The sequence below is a fragment of the Salvelinus sp. IW2-2015 genome, linkage group LG19 (genome assembly GCF_002910315.2).
Source record: "Salvelinus sp. IW2-2015 linkage group LG19, ASM291031v2, whole genome shotgun sequence".
Taxonomy (NCBI): domain Eukaryota; kingdom Metazoa; phylum Chordata; class Actinopteri; order Salmoniformes; family Salmonidae; genus Salvelinus; species Salvelinus sp. IW2-2015.
The window spans coordinates 11,525,561-11,547,001 of NC_036859.1; the positions used below are offsets into that span (position 1 = coordinate 11,525,561).

The following is a 21,441-nucleotide window of genomic DNA, read 5'->3' on the forward strand; positions in this document are numbered from 1 at the left end:
TTCATTACTCCACTGTTCATACAGTCCCAAAATGTATTGCATGTCAGCAGTCAAGGTTTTCAAGATATTAGACTTCATGATGATGCAAAATGTATCATTTGAGTGGATTTTCCCTTGAAAATGGGTGTGATTAATTACTTGTTCATCTCTCTTACAAAGGTTTTTTGTTGTAAAAAAAAAAAAAAGTATCTACCAAAACGTCCAGGAAATTGTTCAATCTAACAATGTTCAACCCTCCCAATGTAATAAAGTACCAGTTATAGGAGATTATATCCGCAGAAACAAAAGGGATTAGAATCGTTCCACGAAAAGAGTGCCTTTTATTTTAAGTAGGAATTGTGCACCAAATTAGAATTAGAAGCCTGTTATATTAAATGTGCCATTTAAAATAAGCCCCATGGAAAATTCAATAAATCTGATCATTTTATATGAAAAAAGTGATTTGTTGTTATAACAATGTTGGTAACAACATGCGAAAATCGGTGTGGAAATCTGTTGCAGTGCAAAATTGACTACGATACCCATAATGCAATGTTCTCTCTCTGGACTGGCTAGCTAGCTAGCAAACATAGCTACACACAATAATTCCAAAGTCAAGATCAGCAAGTTAAGTGGCTGTAAAAATCACCTGAACAATTTAGGAATCTATCTCACCGAGTTCAATTTGCAGTTGGTCTCTGCCAAGGTGAGTGCAGAGTACATTGCTTTGGCAACAACGGCCCTTTCCCCCACAGAAACACAGTGTTTAGGTAGCCTAGTGGTTAAGAGCGTTGCGCCAGTAACCGGAAGGTGGCGGTTCGAATCCCGAGCAGGTGATCCCGAGCCGTTCCGCCCTTGAGCAAGGTAGTTAATCCCCATACACAACTGCTCTCAGGGTGCCGATGACATGGACGTCGGTTACGCCAGCCCCCCGCTCCTCTTTGATTCAGAGAGTTTGGGTTAAATGTGGAAGACACATTTCAGTTGTGCAACTGACTAGGTTTTCCCTTTCCATTGCGAGATTTGAAGGAGAAACTGGGTTTCAAAAAAATTGTACATGGCTTATATTAAGCACATCTAAGCGAAATACATACTTTGTCATGAAGATATACAGTAAACGGATTGATGTGTTTTTGTTGTCGTTTTTTTTTACCCCTTTTTCTCCCCAATTTCATGGTATCCAATTGGTAGTTACAGTCTTGTCCCATCGCTGCTACTCCCGTACGGACTCGGGAGAGGCGAAGGTCGAGAGCCGCGCGTCCTCCGAAACACAACCCAGCCAAGCCGCACTGCTTCTTGACACAATGCCCGCTTAACCCGGAAGCCAGCCGCACCAATGTGTCGGAGGAAACACCGTACACCTGGCGACCGTGTCAGCGTGCACTGCGCCCAGCCCGGGAGTCGCTAGAGTGAGATGGGACAAGAACATCCCTGCTGGCCAAACCCTCCCCCAACCCTCCTTTGGACAACACTGGGCCAATTGTGAGCTGCCCGATGGGTCTCCCGGTTGCGGACGACTGCAACAGAGCCTGGACTCGAACCAAGGTCTCTAGTGGCACAGCTAGCACTTAGACCACTGCGCCACTCAGGAGCCCGGATGGATGTGTTCTAGACAAGTAAGCCCATACAATCTATTGGCTGATTTGGCGATCTGGAGAGCAGGTAATTGTTTTAAAAGCGTTACGTGATCTTAAGTGTGTTATCCCCTATATTCAGTGGCGAGAACCATGTAGCTTCTCAAAAGGCACCGAATTGGTGGAATGAACCATGAGAGAATGGAGGGAAAGCAGGGAACGAGGGAACAAAGTTAGAAGGATGGCATGCTGTAGGATACATACCCTGCTTGGCTACAATCTCGATAGGGCAGGACAGAAAATACACTATAAAGGGATCTTCTGCCACTGATTAGGACTATCCTATAAAAACAAAAATAATAAATATGCTAATTAGAAATTAACTCTGAAAAAGACACTCAGATCTACAGGTTAAGATGGAGAAAAAAGTGTGCAGTAAAACAATCAAGATTTAGAAAACTAAATGAAATCATGTATTTTTTTATATGTGTTGTGTGAGAGTTGTGTAGTCAGTGGTTTGGGGACAAAATTATGCATTTTTTGTATATTGATCTTTTAAAAATGAGGCTACTAGCCATGTCTAAAGAGACTAAAAAAGACAAAACTTGTTCATCTTACAATATCTGAATACCAGCTACACATGAGGTAAAAACATTGAACGATAGAACAGTAAAGTTGAATCACTCCTGAAAGAAGTGGTTTGTATAACTACTGCTTAATAAACTTTGTCACTGATTTATACCTTCGGAGTTCACATCCCAATAAGAGGCCTACTCATTGATTAATATCAATGTCACAGGCAGAATGTGACTTGTGGCAATGTATTACTACTGTATATGGCACACTGATAAGCTAGATACGAGTAAAAAAAAAAAAAACAGCATAGATGTACTTCTATTTTCTTCCTGGGACAGAAGAAAGACCCGTACAAATACCTGTCAAGACTGATATTTCAAAAACAATGAATCAAAAAGAAATCGGTTCGGTACACCCAAGTGTAAAAGAAGCTTGAGGCTTGTAGCTCAAAAATTCCCAGAATAAAAAGCTACTTGAGTGATCGGTATAATACGAAATTAAGTGCCATGGAAATAGTTTAACTGTCCATTTCCTTTTACATTCCAGAAAACAGCCATAAAAAAGGTGATAGTATTCATTACTGAGAGAAGCTGAACAATAGCTACATATAACTGTGTGCATGTATAAAAAATAAACCAGTGTGCTAAAATGTCTTCAGTGCTCTGGAATTTCTAAGTCAACATGCACGCACCATTGTTTATAAATGTGAGAGAGTGACATGTTGCATGACTCATTTGTGATTCAATGGTGTGATCCTTAATGTAGAGCTTTAACAAAATATTCAGAACAAAGATCTAAACTCCATTTGAGAATATTTCAGTGAAAACTAACCGGACTCCCAATGAACTGCTGAGCAGTCTGACACATGAATCAATCAATTAGATCAGTTATTAACCAATAGTACATTAATTGATAAAGTACTTCTACGCTACAAGGAATAACCTTTCATTAATAACCTACATTTCTTGTCCAAGATGTATGTTAAAGTTGGGTAACCTGATAGACATTCAAACTGCTGAGTGTTCATTGGGGGGCATCCTGCCATTTTCCATTGAAACTTTGTATGGAATTAGGGCTGGGGTTGTTTTCATTCATACCTTCCATTGCGCATATCATGTTGCCTCATGTTCTTGATGAAGTGAACCTTCTTGAAGCTCTTTGGTCGGGGTGAACCTGAGAGGGTTCTGCATCTAAAAACACACCAAATAAATAAGACTGATCAAAACAAAATGTGATTAAGTGGGATCCATTTGAGCCGTAAAGACCACATATATTTTTACAACTCTAAACAGAGAGACGGAGCCAGACCAATACATTACCGCCGCAGCATGACGTTCCCACCATCACTAACCCACAGAACATAAAAGTACTCCACAAATCAAACTGAAGTGAAATTACAGTCCCCCCAATGTCATTATCTACCTAAATACTTCCCCGGCTAAAGCTGTTATTGACTTGTCAAGTACAGCTCTAAAATGAGAGGAAAATATGAGCAAGCCAAACTTATGTTTCGGGGTGGCGTGCCGTGTGGTCTGTGACAGTTGTTGCTATACAGTACCTGCGTAGAGGGGCGTTCTCCTCAATGTCTTCCAGTGTCTCCAAGGAGGAACGCTGAGAGATGAGCCTCCGTCTGTGGAGAAAAGGATAGAAGAAGAAGAGAGGGCAGAGGGAGAAGGAGAGAGAAATAAAGAAGCAGTTGTTAGGAAAGATGCTGGTATGGAATTTACAAGCAACTTGCGGTGCTGCTAACCAGCTCTTACCTGGCCATGGAGGAGGAAAAGCTGGACACAATAAGCATTAGGCCTATTTCTAATATTTTATTCTGCACTGCAAGATTTTTAGCGAAATATGATTGCTAAATTTGGTCATTAATTTGATAATGATTATGCATATGAATGTCCTGGGCTTACCATGACAACGTGGTGATGTACAAAAACAAAACAAAAAAGACCATTATATGAGTATTGGACAACCTTGCAGAAATCGACAACACGGTCCTGTTCTGAACGCAAATATTCAAATCATTGAAKATCTAAAAGCAACAGTGATCAGCAACGACAATCATTTTCATAGTTCTTTAACGGTCTGGAGAATGAATAAGTAGCCTAAACTAACTAGAACTCATGTGCCTCCAAGTCAGATTTTAGGCATAGCTAAAACCTCCACAGCTGTGTGCTGTGCTGCCTCTTACAAAGCAGTGCTGTAATCACTGACATCAACACTGCCTGGCTGCCGTCGTCAATGACCACTGTTGTGTTCGAAATTCTGACCGGCAGCCTCTGTGTGAGATCATGTAGAATGGTTAGAACAATCTAGAGTCAGGCACTGGTTTGGTTGGTAACTGAGAGGATAAAGACAAGGGCTGATTCTGAAAGCATTTTCTCATGTAGAACTGTTTCCTCACAGACAGGCCTTTCTTTCACACTTGGGTTGCATAACTCAACAGGCAGAGCCACATCTTTTAGGCTATTGCTGTATTTATTTTTATTTAAGTCAGTTAAGAACAAATTCTTATTTACAATGACGGCCTAGGAACAGTGGGTTAAATGCCTTGTTCAGGGGCAGAACTGCAGATTTTTACCTTGTCAGCTCGGGGATTCGATCTAGCAACCTTTCAGTTACCTCTAAACACTAGGCTGGCTACCTGCCGCCCCTATATAAATCAGCTGCCAGTCTTAGAAGTAGGCAGCCAGGCCTACTGAACATGTGAGATTAAGCCTATACAAGCTCGAGAAATGTAATCTGGATTTTTCTATAGTAAGTCATAACCTTACTTAAAGGACAAAACAAGAATTACAATCCATCTCATGAACCATGGACTTAAATTCATGGTGGAAGAAAATAGGGCCAGGCGTTTTTACCAGTATTTCCAGCATTGTCCACTAGTGTTGCTGCAGGAAATCCTAGGAAATGTTCTGATTATGGATATACTGATAAGATACTTGTCTCTCCGTCCCTAACAATGGGAGTCGTTGTACACAAAGCGGCATGGCAGGCTGTCTAGCTCCAGCCTATCCTTTCTTTGGAATGGTGGATACATGTAATTATATTAATACTTTTTGGAATATTCAATGAGGGTTGTTGACGTCGACTGCCTGTATTCAATGGAGAGATGCTATGCTACTAGCCTCATGCCATGAATATGCATAGCCATCTCGAGACAACTCCGATATAAAGTGTTTTTTCTCAAAGTTGCGGGGATGTCACATTCTACTTATTTCGGTACTCGTAAGAACCTAAGCATTATGAAATGTATATAACTTATATCCTTACCGGTGGGCCAAAAAAAAACGGCCCCTGCTGGAGTGAGACAGATTTCCCGCCGAGTTAGGCCTCTCTTCAGCTGTCCCAGACAGGTTTTTGAGATCGGAGACAAAACACCCATGTCGTTGCGGCTGTCACCGACGCTTGTTTAATGTGAGTGGGTCAGAGACGCAATCATCAATGCCGGGCGTACACTACACGACTTTCAAAATCCTAACATCGTGTAACGGTTAAGGTGTTGGCTTGTAATCGCTGGACCTGGGTTTGAGTCCAGCTTAAGCAAAGTGAGGTGTAGAATCACTGATGTACAAAAAGTATTCCCGCCCAAGTAATTGGCTTTTGCTTTCAATATACTTTGTAACCATCATTTACTCAAGTGTTTCCTATATTTTGGCAGTTACCTGTATGTCTCTCCACCTTCTCCCTGGAGAATATATTAACACGAACAGCTAGGCAATAGCAGTCAGCTGAACAAATACAGGCCTCTCACTGTTACAAACATAGCAGTGACCATGACCTGGTTCCAGGTACAAATGATTAGGTTCACTCAATTACAGATGGCCTACTACACCATCTCTGTTTTTGAGTAGAGGACAAAAAAAGTCTTATAACTCGGAGGCACCTTTCCTTTTTTAATGTTTTTGGACAGAATACAAGTTTTCCTTCGACGAATAGGTTTTTCTTTCGCAGTTCGTACGGTACACATCTGAGCTCTCTGAAAATCCAGCTGCCATGAAAACTATTTTCCACAGTTCAGCGGGACACTAGGACTTTGATCCAGCCACTGTAGATGAGCAACGGCAGGCCAGTCAGGACATGGTTTTTGGCAAAGGACAGTTTCCACACCAGTGTAAACTGTGGACACAATAACACACAGACCAGACCACTCATTCACTTCAGACAAAACTCTGACGCGACCAGCTATTGGATGTTAAACTGAGGGTAAGGATGGATGTTGGATCAATAGAATCCAATGGTCTGATGTTAACAAGGACTGGTCAGACTCAGAAGCTTCAACGCAGAGCACAGGCTACTTCGGATTCTTGCCTCCTTCAACGTTGAAAGAACAACAATGGCATCTGTTGGTAGCGCTGCCAATGAAAGACCCTATTTGTCTGTGTCTTTGTTGCCTCAAGTGGTTGTTTTCAAGCCCTGTTCAAATTAACAATGAATAATTTCAAGCAAGGTCAATGATCAATCTTTACAATAAACGTAAAAACAAAATCCATATGTAACCTGTCTGCTATGCTTGCCGTTTTTAGGTTACGGAGCAGGAGTGCTCTAGAATAAAAAATGTTTCACATGCACGCCCATTGGCAGCCTGCCATGGACATTGCCTTCCCGTTCTACTGTCGGGTGACGGAGTGGAATTAAAAATAGGTCGTTTCACCAATTCGGTGCCTTTTGARAAGTGTAACTTGGTCAAAATAACATTCGATTTCACCTAATTATAACATTCTGTCAAAAAGAGCACATGTTCATCTTCATAAGAAACACCAAAGATAAGGGAGGACCAAGGCACTCATATAATTAATTAAAAATGCCTTTATTTGTATGGCATGTTCAATGGAACCAAGATGTTAACTCACTCGCTTCGGCATTATGGCCTTAGGTCAGGGAGTATGAACACATTCTCCCCATGAAGAGGTTAAATAAAAACATTTATTTAACCTCTGCCTATTAAAGGCCCAGTGCAGTCCCCACAAATATTTTACTGTGTTTTATATATATATTTCCACACTGAGGTTGGAATAATACTGTGAAATTGTAAAAATAATGATAATGCCCTTTTAGTGTAAGAGCTGTTTGAAAAGAATGCCTGAAATTTTAGCCTGCTTAGGTGGGATGGAATTTTGGCCTGCCTGGTGACATCACTTCTTTCCCAATAACAGCAAATGATCCGTTTTCCCCTCCCCAGTCCCAGGCAGTCCTATCAAAACTCTTTGCTGAGAAGCTATTTGTTTCTTTTTGACCATTTTAATTGAAAACAATCACAGTAAGGTAACTTATTGTTACCCAGAAATTATTTGGCTACTGAGATAAAAACGTTTGCATTAGACATTTAAGTGCAAAATAAAGTAACAGGTTTGACCATAACAGGGTTGATGATTTCATCTTAAATCAGCTATAAATCCCCTTGTGACAGGAGGAATGGAAGCTTGTTGTGTGCAACTGGGAGGCGCAATTGAATTCTTCACAAAAATGCTTAATTTAAAAAAAATCTACCCTGTCTATCTATGGGTAACAGGGTTGATGTGTTATGCTTGACCAACTCAGTTTTACACCACAAAACACCAGAAAAAATGGCCAGACATCTTCACCATATTAAAACGAGAGTTCAGTTCACGTAATAGGGTTGACCTTAAAAACGAGGGCGGACGTAAATGAATCACATGAAATAAATCATCTTCAGAAATGACTGTCAAACCAACAAAATAACTATGGCTTTATAACGATGGAGAAAAACGTTGGGGTTAAGTAGCTAGTAATGCATAAGTAACAGACCTTCTCAAAGACAATAAGCTAGCTAGCTAACTTTAAGCCTTACTGTAACCTAACGCTACAACATTACAGTATTGGACATTTTGAAGACTTCTGTTTGCAAGTCCATAACAATGGATGTTATTGTTACACTTTCTGATCTAGACTCTTTTGTTGGATCTTATTTTCTTTCAACCAGGGGAGTGTGCAAAAGGGTGCCAATAAACCCAACTGTATATTGTTCAAGACACAGAACCGTGTGGTTAGTTGCCCCCGCACCTCCCTGACTCAGAGGGGTTGGGATAAATGCGGAAGACACATTTCAGTTGAATGCATTCAGTTGTACAACTGACTAGGTATCCCCCTTTCCCAGTGGCTTGACAAAGTAAAAACAACACTGAATCCATTTAGTCCTCCATCCCTTAAAATAGCATGTCGTTTAGGGTGAGAAACAGTGCAACTAGCATTGTGGAACGTGAACTTGTATTCAGAGATCCATTTTGGAACTACGGAGTAATCCATACTGACTAGCTTGTCTCAAGACTCATTACCAGTAATGTTTTGATTATGGTGCCGTTTTTAACCATATCCTACAGCTGCTTGGAGCTTTTGCTTACAGTTCAAGTCTCAAGGGTTTCAGAGGAAAACTAGCCTAAGTATGCTGCTTACATAAACATGTGATTATGCCAGCTATGACATCACCGAACAATCAACCTCCTAACCTAAAGGATATGACTCGATCACACAAAACTGCAAAGGACCAGACCATTGTAATGGCTTATACCGCATGTGGTTTCTCTGCTATGGCTTCCCTTGGCTTCATAGTCTCCCCATAGTAGGCTTCTGAACACAACGAGAACTTCTGAAAAATGGTTTAAAACATGGGGAGACTTTGCAATGCACAATGTAATTAACTGCATTAAAAACTGCCAATCAACAACCATTTCTATKAAATAGATTTTGTGCCAACAATGCTCACTATGCTAAATATACATTTACATTTAAACCGGTTCAAACAGATCAACAGCTCAGGCGGACACACCTTTAGCAGCAAGACGGAGTTGGTGTCTTAAACGATGCCTTTTCCATTCTAGCCTAATTTATGAGTCTAGGTTGAGCAGTAGAATACTGCAGCCTATGTAGACCCAGCCATCATCTGCATGCATTCAAACCAGGGCACACCGGACAAGAGGATGGTTTTAAGCAGCCCTGAGCTCTGGTCTAGTATCTTTTGGCACTTGATCTGAGGGTTGGGGGCTGGGGATTGCTGGCTGGGAGCAGAAGCAGGACTGGAGGCCAAAAGAGAGAGAGAGGGAAGGGGGAAAGAGAGAGATAACGAGAGAGAGACAAAGAACATCAAGTAAAAAACACATGTTGACTCCAATGCTTCCCACACTTGTACCAAGTTGGCTGGATGTCCTTTGAGTGGTAGACCATTCTTGATGCACACTGGAAACTGTTGAGTGTGGAAAAACCCAGCAACGTTGCAGTTCTAGAAAACCTGGTGCACCTGGCACATACTACCATAACCCGTTCAAAGGCACTTAAATATTTTGTCTTGCCCATTCACCCTCTGAATGGCACACAAACACAATCCATGTCTCAAGTCTTAAAAATTCTGATTTAACTTGTGTCCTTCCCTTCATCTACAATGATTGAAGTGGATATAACAAGTGACATCAATAAGGGATCATAGCTTTCACTTGGTCAGTCTATGTCATGGAAAGAGCAGGTGTTCTTAATGTTTTGTACACACACTCTACCGTTCAAAAGTTTGGGGTCACTTAGAAATGTCCTTGTTTTTGAAAAAAAWWGCATTTTTTGTCCATTAAAATAACATCAATTGATCAGAAATACWGTGTATACATTGTTAATGTTGTAAATGACTATTGTAGCTGGAAACGGCGGATTTTTTATGGAATATCTACATAGGCGTACAGAGACCCATTATCAGCAACCGTCACTCCTGTGTTCCAATGGCACATTGTGTTAGCTAATCCAAGTTTATCATTTTAAAAGGCTAATTGATCATTAGAAAACCCTTTTGCAATTATGTTAGCACAGCTGAAAACTGTTGTCCTGATTAAAGAAGCAATAAAACTGTCCTTCTTTAGACTAGTTGAGTAGCTTCAGAAAATCATCAGTCTATTCTTGTTCTGAGAAATGAAGGCTATTCCATGCGAGAAATTGCCAAGAAACTGAAGATCTCGTACAACGCTGTGTACTACTCCCTTCACAGAACAGCGCAAACTGGCTCTAACCAGAATAGAAAGAGGAGTGGGAGGCCCCGGTGCACAACTGAGCAAGAGGACAAGTACATTAGAGTGTCTAGTTTGAGAAACAGACGCCTCACAAGTCCTCAACTGGCAGCTTCATTAAATAGTACCCACAAAAAAAAACACCAGTCTCAACGTCAACAGTGAAAAGGCGACTCCAGGATGCTGGCCTTCTCGGCAGAGTTCCTTTGTCCAGTGTCTGTGTTCTTTTGCCCATCTTAATCTTTTCTTTTTATTGGCCAGTCTGAGATATGGCTTTTTCTTTGCAACTCTGCCATTGGAAAGAACTAACCAAAAAACAAAGCAAACTGGAATGCCATTTGGCCTTAAACAGAGTAACTGACCACTCTGACTGACCTAAAATTAAGGAAAGCTTTGACTAAGTACAGACTCAGTGAGCATAGCCTTACTATTGAGAGAGGCTGCCATAGGCAGACCTGGCTCTCGAAAGAAGGCAGGCTATGTGCCCACAAGATGAGGTGAAAACTGAGCTGCACTCCTAACCTCCTGGCAAATGTATAACCCTATTAGAGAGACATATTTCCCTCAGATTACACAGACCCACAAAACAAATCCAATTTTGATCAACTCCAGCAAGAGTTGTGGCCACTAGTGAAGCACAAACACCATTGTAAATACAAACTATATTTATTGGTCTATTTATTTTCCCTTTCATACTTCAACTATTTGCACATTGTTACAAAACTGTACATAGCCAGTAATATAACATTTCAAATGTCTATATTATTTGAAACTTTTGTGAGCATTTGGGTGGCAGGTAGCCTAAAGGTTAAGAGCGTTGGGCCAGTAACTTGGTTATTATTATTTTTCCATTTTTGTTTATTATCTAGAGAGAGAGAGACAGAGAGATGAAAGAGAAAGAATGTCTAGTCTGGTGCCCTTGGGAGAGGAAGTGGAGGATAGAAAACGAGAGAAAGGAGAGCCTGGCTGGGCAGCGTCTCTGAAAGCCTGGGCATCCTGCCTTCCCTTTCCCAGCCAGGGTTCTCTGAACCTGGCCACGTTTCCACCAAGCTGCTGCCCTGAGAAAACAAACCAGCCACTGTGGGACTCCCATCTATGATATGCCTGTGGAAAATGTGGCCAGGGTCTATCAGCAGGTCGCCCTAGTTAGCTTATAATTCAGTTTACATGGGCTTCCTTCTCTGACTGACCGCATTCCATAACCTGTGGGGGTTTAGCTAATAAATCATGGTACTGTAACTCAGGCTCACTACATGGCTAACTAATGCAATGAGAAGCCCCCTACGCAAACTTTAGTCATGATAACACCTTCAAGAAAAATATATTGCAGTAAGCTAATGAATTAAACTTTGTGTAAAATACTGTTGGGGTTGATAAAAACACATGAATTCCGCTTTTAAAAACTTTTCTTTTTAACAAAACATAAATCATCTGTAAGGTCTTTGTTAATATAACAACTTCATAACACATTCATTATCAAATGGCATGTTTTACGCTACATGTACTTTTCACTATTAAGGTATGGCATTAGCTCATGACAGATTTCAGGGGCAGTCTGACTAATGTCACTTCGATGAAGTCAAAAGGTGACCTAAACGCTTCACAATGGCTTCATGAATGCTTTGTCCTGTGAAGTCTGGCAGTTGCAAGACGTGGAGTGGCTCCATCGTGGAGTGGCCTGAGAGTGTAGTGTATCTAACAGCATTTTCTGACACAGTGAGAGAAAGAGAAGACTGTTACTGACAGCTCTCCTGCAGTATATATATAAATATAGAGAGAGAGAGAGAGAGAGGGAGGAGAGAGAGAGAGAAGAGAGAGAGAGAGAGAGAGAGAGAGAGAGAGAGAGAGAGAGAGAGAGAGAGAGAGAGAGAGAGAGAGAGAGAGAGAGAGAGAGAGAGAGAGAGAGAGAGAGAGAGAGAGAAGAGGAGAGGAGAGAGAGGAGAGAGAGAAGAGAGAGAGAGAGAGAGAGAGAGAGACAGAGAGAGACAGAGACAGAGAGAGAGAGACAGAGAGAGAGAGACAGAGAGAGACAGAGACAGAGAGGAGAAGACAGAGAGACAGAGACAGGAGACAGAAGAGAAGAGGCAGAGAGACAGAGAGACAGAGAGACAGAGAGACAGAGAGACAGAGACAGAGACAGAGAGACAAGAGAGACAGAGAGACAGAGAGACAGGAACAGAGACAGAGAGACAGAGAGACAGAGAGCAGAGAGCACAGAGAGACAGAGAACAGAGAGACAGAGAAGACAGAGAGACAGACAGACAGACAGAGGAGAAACTGTTACTGACAGCTCTCCTGCAGTGGCAAGAGACAGCCTCATATTTCCCTGTGCTCTGGTCTACTCTACAGAGTAAACAAAGGCATGGAATAAAAGGCATCCGTGTTGGGTTACAGGATGTTTATATCGCATAGGAGAGGGCAAGGCGGCAGGTGCTGGGCCGCTTTAGAAAGACATACACATCCAAACGGATTATGGGGAGAAAATACACATACCCTCAGCTCCAGAATAAACAATCCAGAATAAACAATAGGCCTACCTGGGCAGCATTAGCTTTATATACTGTACTGTGCAAACCAATAGGCTATATGGTCAGTTAGCCCCCACTTAATTGGCCATGTTAGGTAACAAGTAGATTACCAGTTCTCAAGATAGGAAACATTTGTCTGAAGTGATGAGGTCTGTGAAAGGAACTAGGCCACAGCTTGATCTATATAGGCCTTCATCTCCATGCCTGTCAAGTAGTCATGGTGGGACTGAATCTGCATGGGGGAGAAAAAGTCACCCCTTTCTTCCTTCTGGACATGCCTTTACTTGTTTGATCTCTCACATGGTTTCAGTGCTATCCCTAACATGTTTTACAAATTCTGTTTAAGGACGTGCATCATACTATTAAGGCAGACTAATCGAAATGATGGCACAATGGTTAACCGTTTCCACCTCATCCTGTTGATATGCAACATTGATTCCCCTTGAATCAATGGGCCACCGCATGTGTATTGGTGTGTTAATGAATCTCGGCACACAASTGTATAAATCGCTCATTGATGAGATACAGTTTCACAAATCCGAGGGCACTTTGTCTTTGCCGTCTGTCGCTTTCTTTTTATTTAACATGTCTTTAGCAGTACACTGACTAAGATTTATGATGACCTTTGAGCAACCATACTACAAAATGTGACAGAACTAACCCATTCTGTTGTTTAAATTATCTCTGTTGATAAACGTTAACCTAGCCTAGCACAGCCCTGATCTGTGGATAACGTTTCTTGGCTTCACTCAACAAAGACCTTCATCAAGTTAACACTTACCTGTTGCAATACTGTAGCCTGTAGTGTAGTGTTGACACTACTGGGTTGCAATATTGTCGCATACGACATGATGCCTAATTTGTGAGAGTGTAGTGTAAACATTGCCTGTGTGGGCTTCTGTGCCAGTAGTCTACCCAACATAGGCAACATTGATATACATAACAGTCAGTGTAAACGCCTTTACACCTCAATGAATGTAAACACTAACGCTACATGATGCAGAGATCTATAGTTACCTTGATCTCTGCAGTTCCAGTCCCGAGTTGGCGATCTGTCCTCCCTCCAGACAGCAGACCTGGGAAGCCTGCCTGGAGTGGGCAGCAGGCACGACTCCCTGAGTGTAGGTCTGAAGCCTGCTTCTAGTCGCGGCTGGTACTACAGAGAAGGGCGAACTGAAAATCGAAGGGCCGAAAGCATCCCCTTCCGGATATGTACATGCTGGAGCTGCAGCGGCTGAACCAATCCCAAAACTGGCTCGGGTGTTAGCAATCAGAGCCTGGTTTGCAATAGCGAGCGCCTGGGCGGCGGTGGGGGTTGCTACCGCAGCGCCACTGCCAACCGCGTACAGCGGGCGCTCTGCTGTGGAAACCAGGCTCTGTCTAGTCCTGGCCTCAATTGAATTATCCTCTTCGATCTGATTGTCGGCATCATCTTGCACGGGTCGACCATCCAAAGAAATGTTACTGAGAAAAGAGAGCGCGGCTTGTCTCCTCCGAGGGTCTATGCGTTTCCGCGTATGCTCGACACTGGAATACTTGATCTGAAGCGTGGATGTGTTGCTGCTCATGGCAGCCGCCATGGTCCGCTTTCAGCTATACGAAGCTGCGAGCAGCGGTTTTGTCAAGATTACATTACAAGTGTGTAAAGAGTGCTTATGTAGTTAGCAAATGACAAATGCTTGTCTTTTAAGTGCAAGCGTTACACTGACTAAACACAGGATGGTCACGTGTGTGCAGTATTGTGAATTGTGGCAGCAGAAAAAATTGACCAATAAGCTTTCAGGGATACGTATGAAAGGTTTTTTTCCTCCCCTCTTCTATGGAATTACTTGTGTGCCTTTTTAATATCAAGCAAACCTTTTGAATTCGTGAATAAAATTCTTATTGCAAACAAAAATGATATTGAAAGCAAAACATTAACCCACAAGTGTTGAGGTCAAATAAATAACATAACAAGGAAATCATTTTGAAAGGYAAGAACAAATAAATTGTAAATGAATGAGAAAAAAATGGTTTTCATTTAAACATTTTCAATGATTGCGAAAAAACGCACGTTACCCTGCCCGCCCTTTGTTTTAGCTGCCTTTTTTTTGCGTTTTCAAAGTTGGCACATTCATTCCATATAGGCGGGGTTTAAAGGGAGGCGTAGAAGATGCGTCTCTATTGGTCAACTGGTTTTGGAATGACAGGTCATCCTTGATTTGTTTTCACTATTTTTTAAACGTATTTAACTTTTCCATTTCAGATAAAAAGGTCTCAGTGGCTACTAGCTAGCTGGCCAGCGTAAAATGTACGACAAGGACATCGCAAAACATCCTAGGTAAATGTCTTTTTTAGGTAGCTAAGTTAGCATGGTTATATAATTTATATTACCGGTAGCAAGCAAGATATGATGCACTGAACTTACTCTGAAGTTACTCTAGAGGTACAGTATGTGGCTATTCGAGAACAAGGGCACTATTAACCCTTTTCTAGCATAATAATGGGCTAAAGGAGCCTACCATTCATTCCTACTATTCCAATGACTTTTTCTGTTTAAAGGKCGAATTGGCTCTGGAAGCCAAAACAGCCAAATACTCCATCTAAACATGAATCGATTCTCAATTGTGGTACGGTTCTATAAACATAAATCCCTCTACTTTCATATTACATCAAAATAATTTCACAAATACAAAATACACACTTAGAGGAGGAACTATAGGAGGAAGGGCTTATTCTAATGGCTGGAATGGAATCGAGTCAAACATAATTCCCTTCGTTACAATGAGCACATCCTCCTATTGTTTCTCCCACCAGCCTCCTCTGGTGTACACTGCTTTTACCGGTTTTAACAGTTGTTTTAAGTGACAACGTGTTTGTAACGTCTGTCTTTGTTTACACACAGGTGTTTGGAGACACAGATAGTTAATTAGCACAGGTAGCACTCTGTCTACTGTCTGTTTTCAGTAAACAAGCGCTGTAACATGGAAATATGGCAKCGTGGAAACCCTAACCCTAGAAAAGTGTGTATCAATTTAACCTTAAGTTATTTTTTTTTTAATGTATTGCCAATATGAAAGATAAGGTCCTAATGCTTCCAAAACTGTACCACAAGCAATGCGTGTTAGTATTCAAACCGAGTGTTGCGGCTCTTAACAAAATCCCCCCCCTACAGAAGACGTCTTTGTCCAATGTCTTTTATGTGTAATGTATTGGAATTGAGTCATGATCAAGGCTAGCCCTTCTCATGACTCCAGTGCTGTATGGCTTTGGGCTCTCCAGAGCTATGGCACTACTACCTGAAAGCTTGTCATCAGAGTGTGATTGTACTATAGACAATTATGTTTTGCATCTGTTCAGGAGTCTTATGGCCTGGGGGTAGAARCTATTTAGGAGCCTCTTGGACCTATACTTGGCGCTCCGGTACCGCTTGCTGTACAGTAAAGTGAACAGTCTATGACTAGGGTGACGGGAGACAATTTTTATACCTCCTGGTATAGAGGTCCTGGATGGCAGGAAGCCTGGCCCCGGTGATATACTGGGCCGTACGCACTACCCTCKGTAGTGCTTTGCGGTTGGAGTGCTTTGAGAGGCTAGTTAAGGATCATATCACCTCCACCTTACCTGTCACCCTAGACCCACTTCAATTTGCATACCGCCCCAATAGGTCCTCAGACGATGCATTCACCATCACACTGCCCTATCCCATCTGGAGAAGAGGAATACCTACGTAAGAATGCTGTTCATCAACTACTGCTCAGCATTCAACACCATAGTACCCTACAAGCTCATCATTAAGCTTGAGGCCCTGGTTGTCAACCCCACTCTGTGCAATTGGGTCCTGAACTTCCTGACGGGCCATCCCCAGGTGGTGAAGGTTGGAAACAACACCTCCACTTCGCCCCACAAGGGCGCGTGCTCAGCCCCCTCCTGTACTCCCTGTTCACCCATGACTGTATGGCCATGCACGCCTCCAATTCGATCATCAAGTTTGCAGACGACACAACAGTAGTAGGCTTGATCACCAACACTGACGAGACAGCCTATAGGGAGGAGGTGAGGGCACTCGGCGTGTTGTGTCAGGAAAACAACCTCTCCCTCAACGTCAAAAAAACAAAGGAGATTATCGTGGACTTCAGGAAACAGCAGAGGTAGCACCCCCCCATCCACATCRATGGGACAGCAGTGGAGAAGGTGGAACGTTTTAAGTTCCTCGGCGTACACATCATGAACAAACTGAACTGGTCCACCCACACAGACAGTGTGGTGAAGAAGGTGCAACAGCACCTCTTCAACCTCAGGAGGCTGAAGAAATGTGGCTTGTCACCTAAAACCCTCACAAACTTTTACAGATGCACAATTGAGAGCATCCTGTCGGGCTGTATCACCGCCTGGTACGGCAACTGCACCGCCCACAACCACAGGGCTCTCCAGAGGGTGGTGCGGTCTGCACAATGCATCACCGGGGGCAAACTACCAACCCTTCAGGACACCTACAGCACCCGAGGTCACAGGGAGGCCAAAAAGATCTTCAAGAACAACAACCAGCCGATCGATCCACTGCCTGTTCACCCCGCTACCATCCAGAAGGCGAGGTCAGTACAGGTGCATCAAAGCTGGGACCAAGAGACTGGAAAAACAGCTTCTGTCTCAAGGCCATCAGCCTGTTAAATAGCCATCACAAACACCAAGAGGCTGCTGCCTACATACAGACTTGAAATCATTGCCCACTCTAATAAATGGATCACTAATCACTTTATTAATTCCACTTTAATAATGATGTTTACATATCTTGCATTACTCATCCCATATGTATATACTCTATTTTATACCATCTATTGCATCTTGCCTATGCTGCGCAGTCATTGCTCATCCATATAAACTCCATAGAAACATCCTCTCACTGTCAACTGCATTTATTTTCAGCAAACTTAACATTTGTAAATATCCGTATGAACATAAGATTCAACAACTGAACATGTTCCACAGACATGTGACTAACAGATATTGAACGTGTCCCTGAACAAAGGGGGGGGGGTCAAAATCAAAAGTCAGTAAGTCAGTATCTGGTGTGGCCACCAGCTGCATTAAGTATTGCAGTGCATCTCTTCCTCATGGACTGCACCAGATTTGCCAGTTCTTGCTGTGAGATGTTACCCCACTCTTCCACCAAGGCACCTGCAAGTTCCTGGACATTTCTGKGGGGAATGGCCCTAGCCCTCACCCTCCGATCCAACAGGTCCCAGACGTGCTCAATGAGACCCGGGCTCTTCGCTGGCCATGGCAGAACACTGACATTCCTGTCTTGCAGGAAATCACGCACAGAACGAGCAGTATGGCTGGTGGGTCATGTCAGGATGAGCCTGCAGGAAGGGTACCACATGAGGGAGGAGGATGTCTTCCTTGTAACGCACAGCGTTGAGATTGCCTGCAATGACAACAAGCTCAGTCCGATGATGCTGTGACACACCGCCCCAGACCATGACTGACCAATCGATCCCGCTCCAGAGTACAGGCCTCGGTGTAACGCTCATTCCTTCAACGATAAACGTGAATCCGACATTTACCCCTGGTGAGACAAAACCGCGACTCATCAGTGAAGAGCACTTTTTGCCAGTCCTGTCTGGTCCAGCAACGGTGGGTTTGTGCCCATAGGCAACGTTGTTGCCGGTGATGTCTGGTGAGGACCTGCCTTACAACAGGCCTACAAGCCCTCAGTCCAGCCTTTCTCAGCCTATTGCGAACAGTCTGAGCACTGATGGATGGATTGTGCGTTCCTGGTGTAACTTGGGCAGTTGTTGCCATCCTGTACCTGTCCCGCAGGTGTGATGTTCAGATGTACCAATCCTGTGCAGGTGTTACACGTGGTCTGCCACTATGAGGACGATCAGCTGTCCGTCCTGTCTCCCTGTAGCTCTGTCTTACAGGCTGACTACGCTCGCATCGTGTGTGCGAGCGTTGCAAAATAAATGTAGAAATCTATATTATTCAATTATTGCACCCATACTGCTCACGCGCTCCAACGAGCGTCTGCGTTGCCACGGGCTAAAATAGAAGTCAGTTCTGTTTCTGACGCAGATCGCGCTGCAAGTCCTGCCTCTCCCATCTCCTCATTGGTTTATAGAAGCAGGTACCCACGTGCCATCTCCTCACTGGTTATACCCACGTGGGTGACAGAAAGACGAACGAAGTCGGTGGCGGTAATGCACCTAATTTATGAAAGTTTCCAATTGCAATATAAAGTCAAGAGAAGAAAAAGCCTGGAAGGAAGAGAGATGACTAGAAACGATTTGGTTGACCGTTTTATGTGTGGATTAATTGTCGGAGTAGAGGACCTTGTGCATTTCAGGTAAAATAACAACTCAATGTTTATATCCCAGGACAAGTTAGCTAGCAAGAGCAAGCTAGCTAAATAGGACAAATTAGCTACCAAGTGCAAGCTAGCTAGCTAAATTCCCATAAAGGTTTAATGCTTTTTGACCTGTCCCCAAATTAATGTAATTGGTTCAGAGTTTGTTTTGATATTTTAACTYGCGTGTCGTGATCGCGTTTGGTGTGGGGGGGACAAAATAAATGTATGCACGATAACGAAGCAGGTTTGGGTTCCGTGTTAGGTGTCTCACAGTACGAACATTGCAATTTATTGCCCTGGCCAGATCTGCAGTCCTCATGTCTCCTTGCAGCATGCCTAAGGCACTTTCACGCAGATGAGCAGGGACCCTGGGCGTCTTTCTTTTGGGGTTTTTCAGAGTCAGTAGAAAGGCCTCTTTAGTGTCTTAAGTTTTCATAACTGTGACCTTAATTGCCTACTGTCTGTAAGCTGTTAGTCTTAACGACCGTTCCACAGGTGCATGTTCATTAATTGTTTATGGTTGATTGAACAAGCAAGGGAAACCGTGTTTAAACCCTTTACAATGAAGATCTGTGAAGTTATTTGGATTTTTACGAATTATCTTTGAAAGACAGGATCCTGAAAAAGTTATGTTTCTTTTTTTGCTGAGTTTATTTATACGTTTCTGTTCTTATTCCTTAGATTTGTGTGTATTAGGTAGTTGTTGTGGAATTGTTAGATATTACTGCACTGTCGGGAACTAGAAGCAAAGCATTTCGCTACACTCGCAATGACGTGTATGTGACCAATAAAATGCTAACCATGTGTATGTGACCAATAACATTTTATTTGATTTAGCACTGAGATGCAGTGCCTTAGACCGCTGCGCCACTCGGGAGCCTGACACAAGTAGGTATCCTATATTAAGTAAGTCTACTACTACTTGGATAGGAGGTTGGAAGCATAGAGGTAGAGAATATCTACATTATGGATGCAAGTCATTACTTTGCACTGATTCTGCACGTAGGCAGTACCAATATGGGTTTAACCTAAAAGTCATGAGACTGTCCGTTGCATCCCCATTCTCCACCCTGCACTTGCACACTTTTCTTGCAAGGATTTAGTCATGCTGGAAACTCCATCCTGCTAATGCTTACACACCTATCCTATGCTTTTAAATCCATGACGAGGTGTGTGCAAGTGCAGACTTCAGGAGAAGAGTAGAGAAGTGGAACGTAGCCCTTGTGTGCTCTCTCAACCACCTCTATGTCTAGCCCTGTAACTGAAGCATACAGCAACATTCCGATGTAAGTGCTACTCTACGGCATGGTAGTGTTWACAGTAGAGTTTAAATGGAATTATATTCTTATTGTAGTTTCATCCCCCCACCCGTGAGTTCTTGTAAATTACATCTTGTTTGTTGCAAGTCAATTTTCTGTTTGTATATTTTGGCAATTGCCAACACTACAGTATAACACCTAATTGAACTACAATAAGACCATACTTGGGTAAATTGAGTGAATTAATGGTTGTTGTGACAACATGCATTATCCTGGAGCGTACAGTTATCGTGAACAATAATACACATTTTAAAAAATTGTAACGAGTGCACTTATCATTAGTTGTACATTAATAATTTGTGTTAGGTTTTCATTCATGTTAACCTTTTTGCATAATTTGTGATAATTTATTCCACAGGCGGTTCTGGCTGATGACCTGTCTCCATAGCTGAGAGAAGCCACGGTGGAATATCACTTCRTTCCCAACAATACTGCTAATATTTCTGTACCGATGAGAAAGAGCAGGGCAGACTTATACAATTACAATACAGAAATGTTCTTGCTCTTTAGTGAAGTTCTGCCAATCATATGTTGGAAACCATTATCAAGGAAAACTAGTTGAACACTTTTTGTGGAAATTTTWATCTGTTTCTTGAACACCAGTGATTCATCTAAGGACAATAACTCTTGCCTGTAGGAAAATGTCTAAATGTACAATAAGGGGTATATCCTTAATAAAAGAATTGATGGTTAATTGTGGATGGACATGACAATTAACTAACACTTATCTGCTTTATGCTTCTGATTTTCCAGTTGACATTAACAAGGAAAAACTCTATACACAATAATGCAGCTTTAACAGTATTGAGTCAAGTAACAGCTTTGTCAACTGTCTCCCCAAGGACTAGCTCAAAGAATGTTAAGGCCAAGGTTATGTCCATCTATTCTGTCTATTCATATTTGACAAATACACATTTGGATCTATTGTTACTGGCCATATAAGCATGGATTGATGTGTTTAGAAAAGTTGTTTTTTCTTATGTTGCACTGCAGCTATCTAGTAAAAGTACCACAGTCATATCAAATATTTGTATAACTAACCCAAAATAGACGACAGCCTGTTGTTTCCAATGGGAGCAAATTAATCATAATGGTCAGAATAAGCAAGGAGGTGAGCAGAGTCAAGCACAA

General features: G+C 42.4%; 1 protein-coding gene and 1 long non-coding RNA gene across 3 annotated transcripts in view; one reads left to right on the forward strand and one right to left on the reverse strand.

Annotated features, from left to right (window-relative positions):
• The window catches only part of LOC111979490 (CDK5 and ABL1 enzyme substrate 1), a 32,854-nt gene extending 18,062 nt beyond the window's left edge, over positions 1-14,792 (reverse strand). The window contains exons 1-4 of one of the 2 annotated variants that reach the window (XM_024010074.2): positions 13,678-14,792; positions 3,688-3,759; positions 3,227-3,319; positions 1,818-1,895 (exon numbers count right to left, since the gene is read on the reverse strand). In XM_024010074.2, coding sequence (XP_023865842.1) covers positions 1,818-1,895; positions 3,227-3,319; positions 3,688-3,759; positions 13,678-14,240 — 806 coding nt within the window. In that variant the 5' untranslated portion in view covers positions 14,241-14,792. The remainder of the gene's footprint in view (positions 1-1,817; positions 1,896-3,226; positions 3,320-3,687; positions 3,760-13,677) is intronic. The other variant, XM_024010075.2, reaches the window with a different exon arrangement.
• An 83-nt stretch (positions 14,793-14,875) lies between these two features.
• Positions 14,876-21,004, forward strand: LOC111979491 (uncharacterized). The gene is made up of 3 exons (XR_002879338.2): positions 14,876-14,980; positions 19,829-19,879; positions 20,669-21,004. It is a non-coding gene; the product is annotated as an uncharacterized lncRNA (long non-coding RNA).
• Positions 21,005-21,441: the final 437 nt, after the last annotated feature.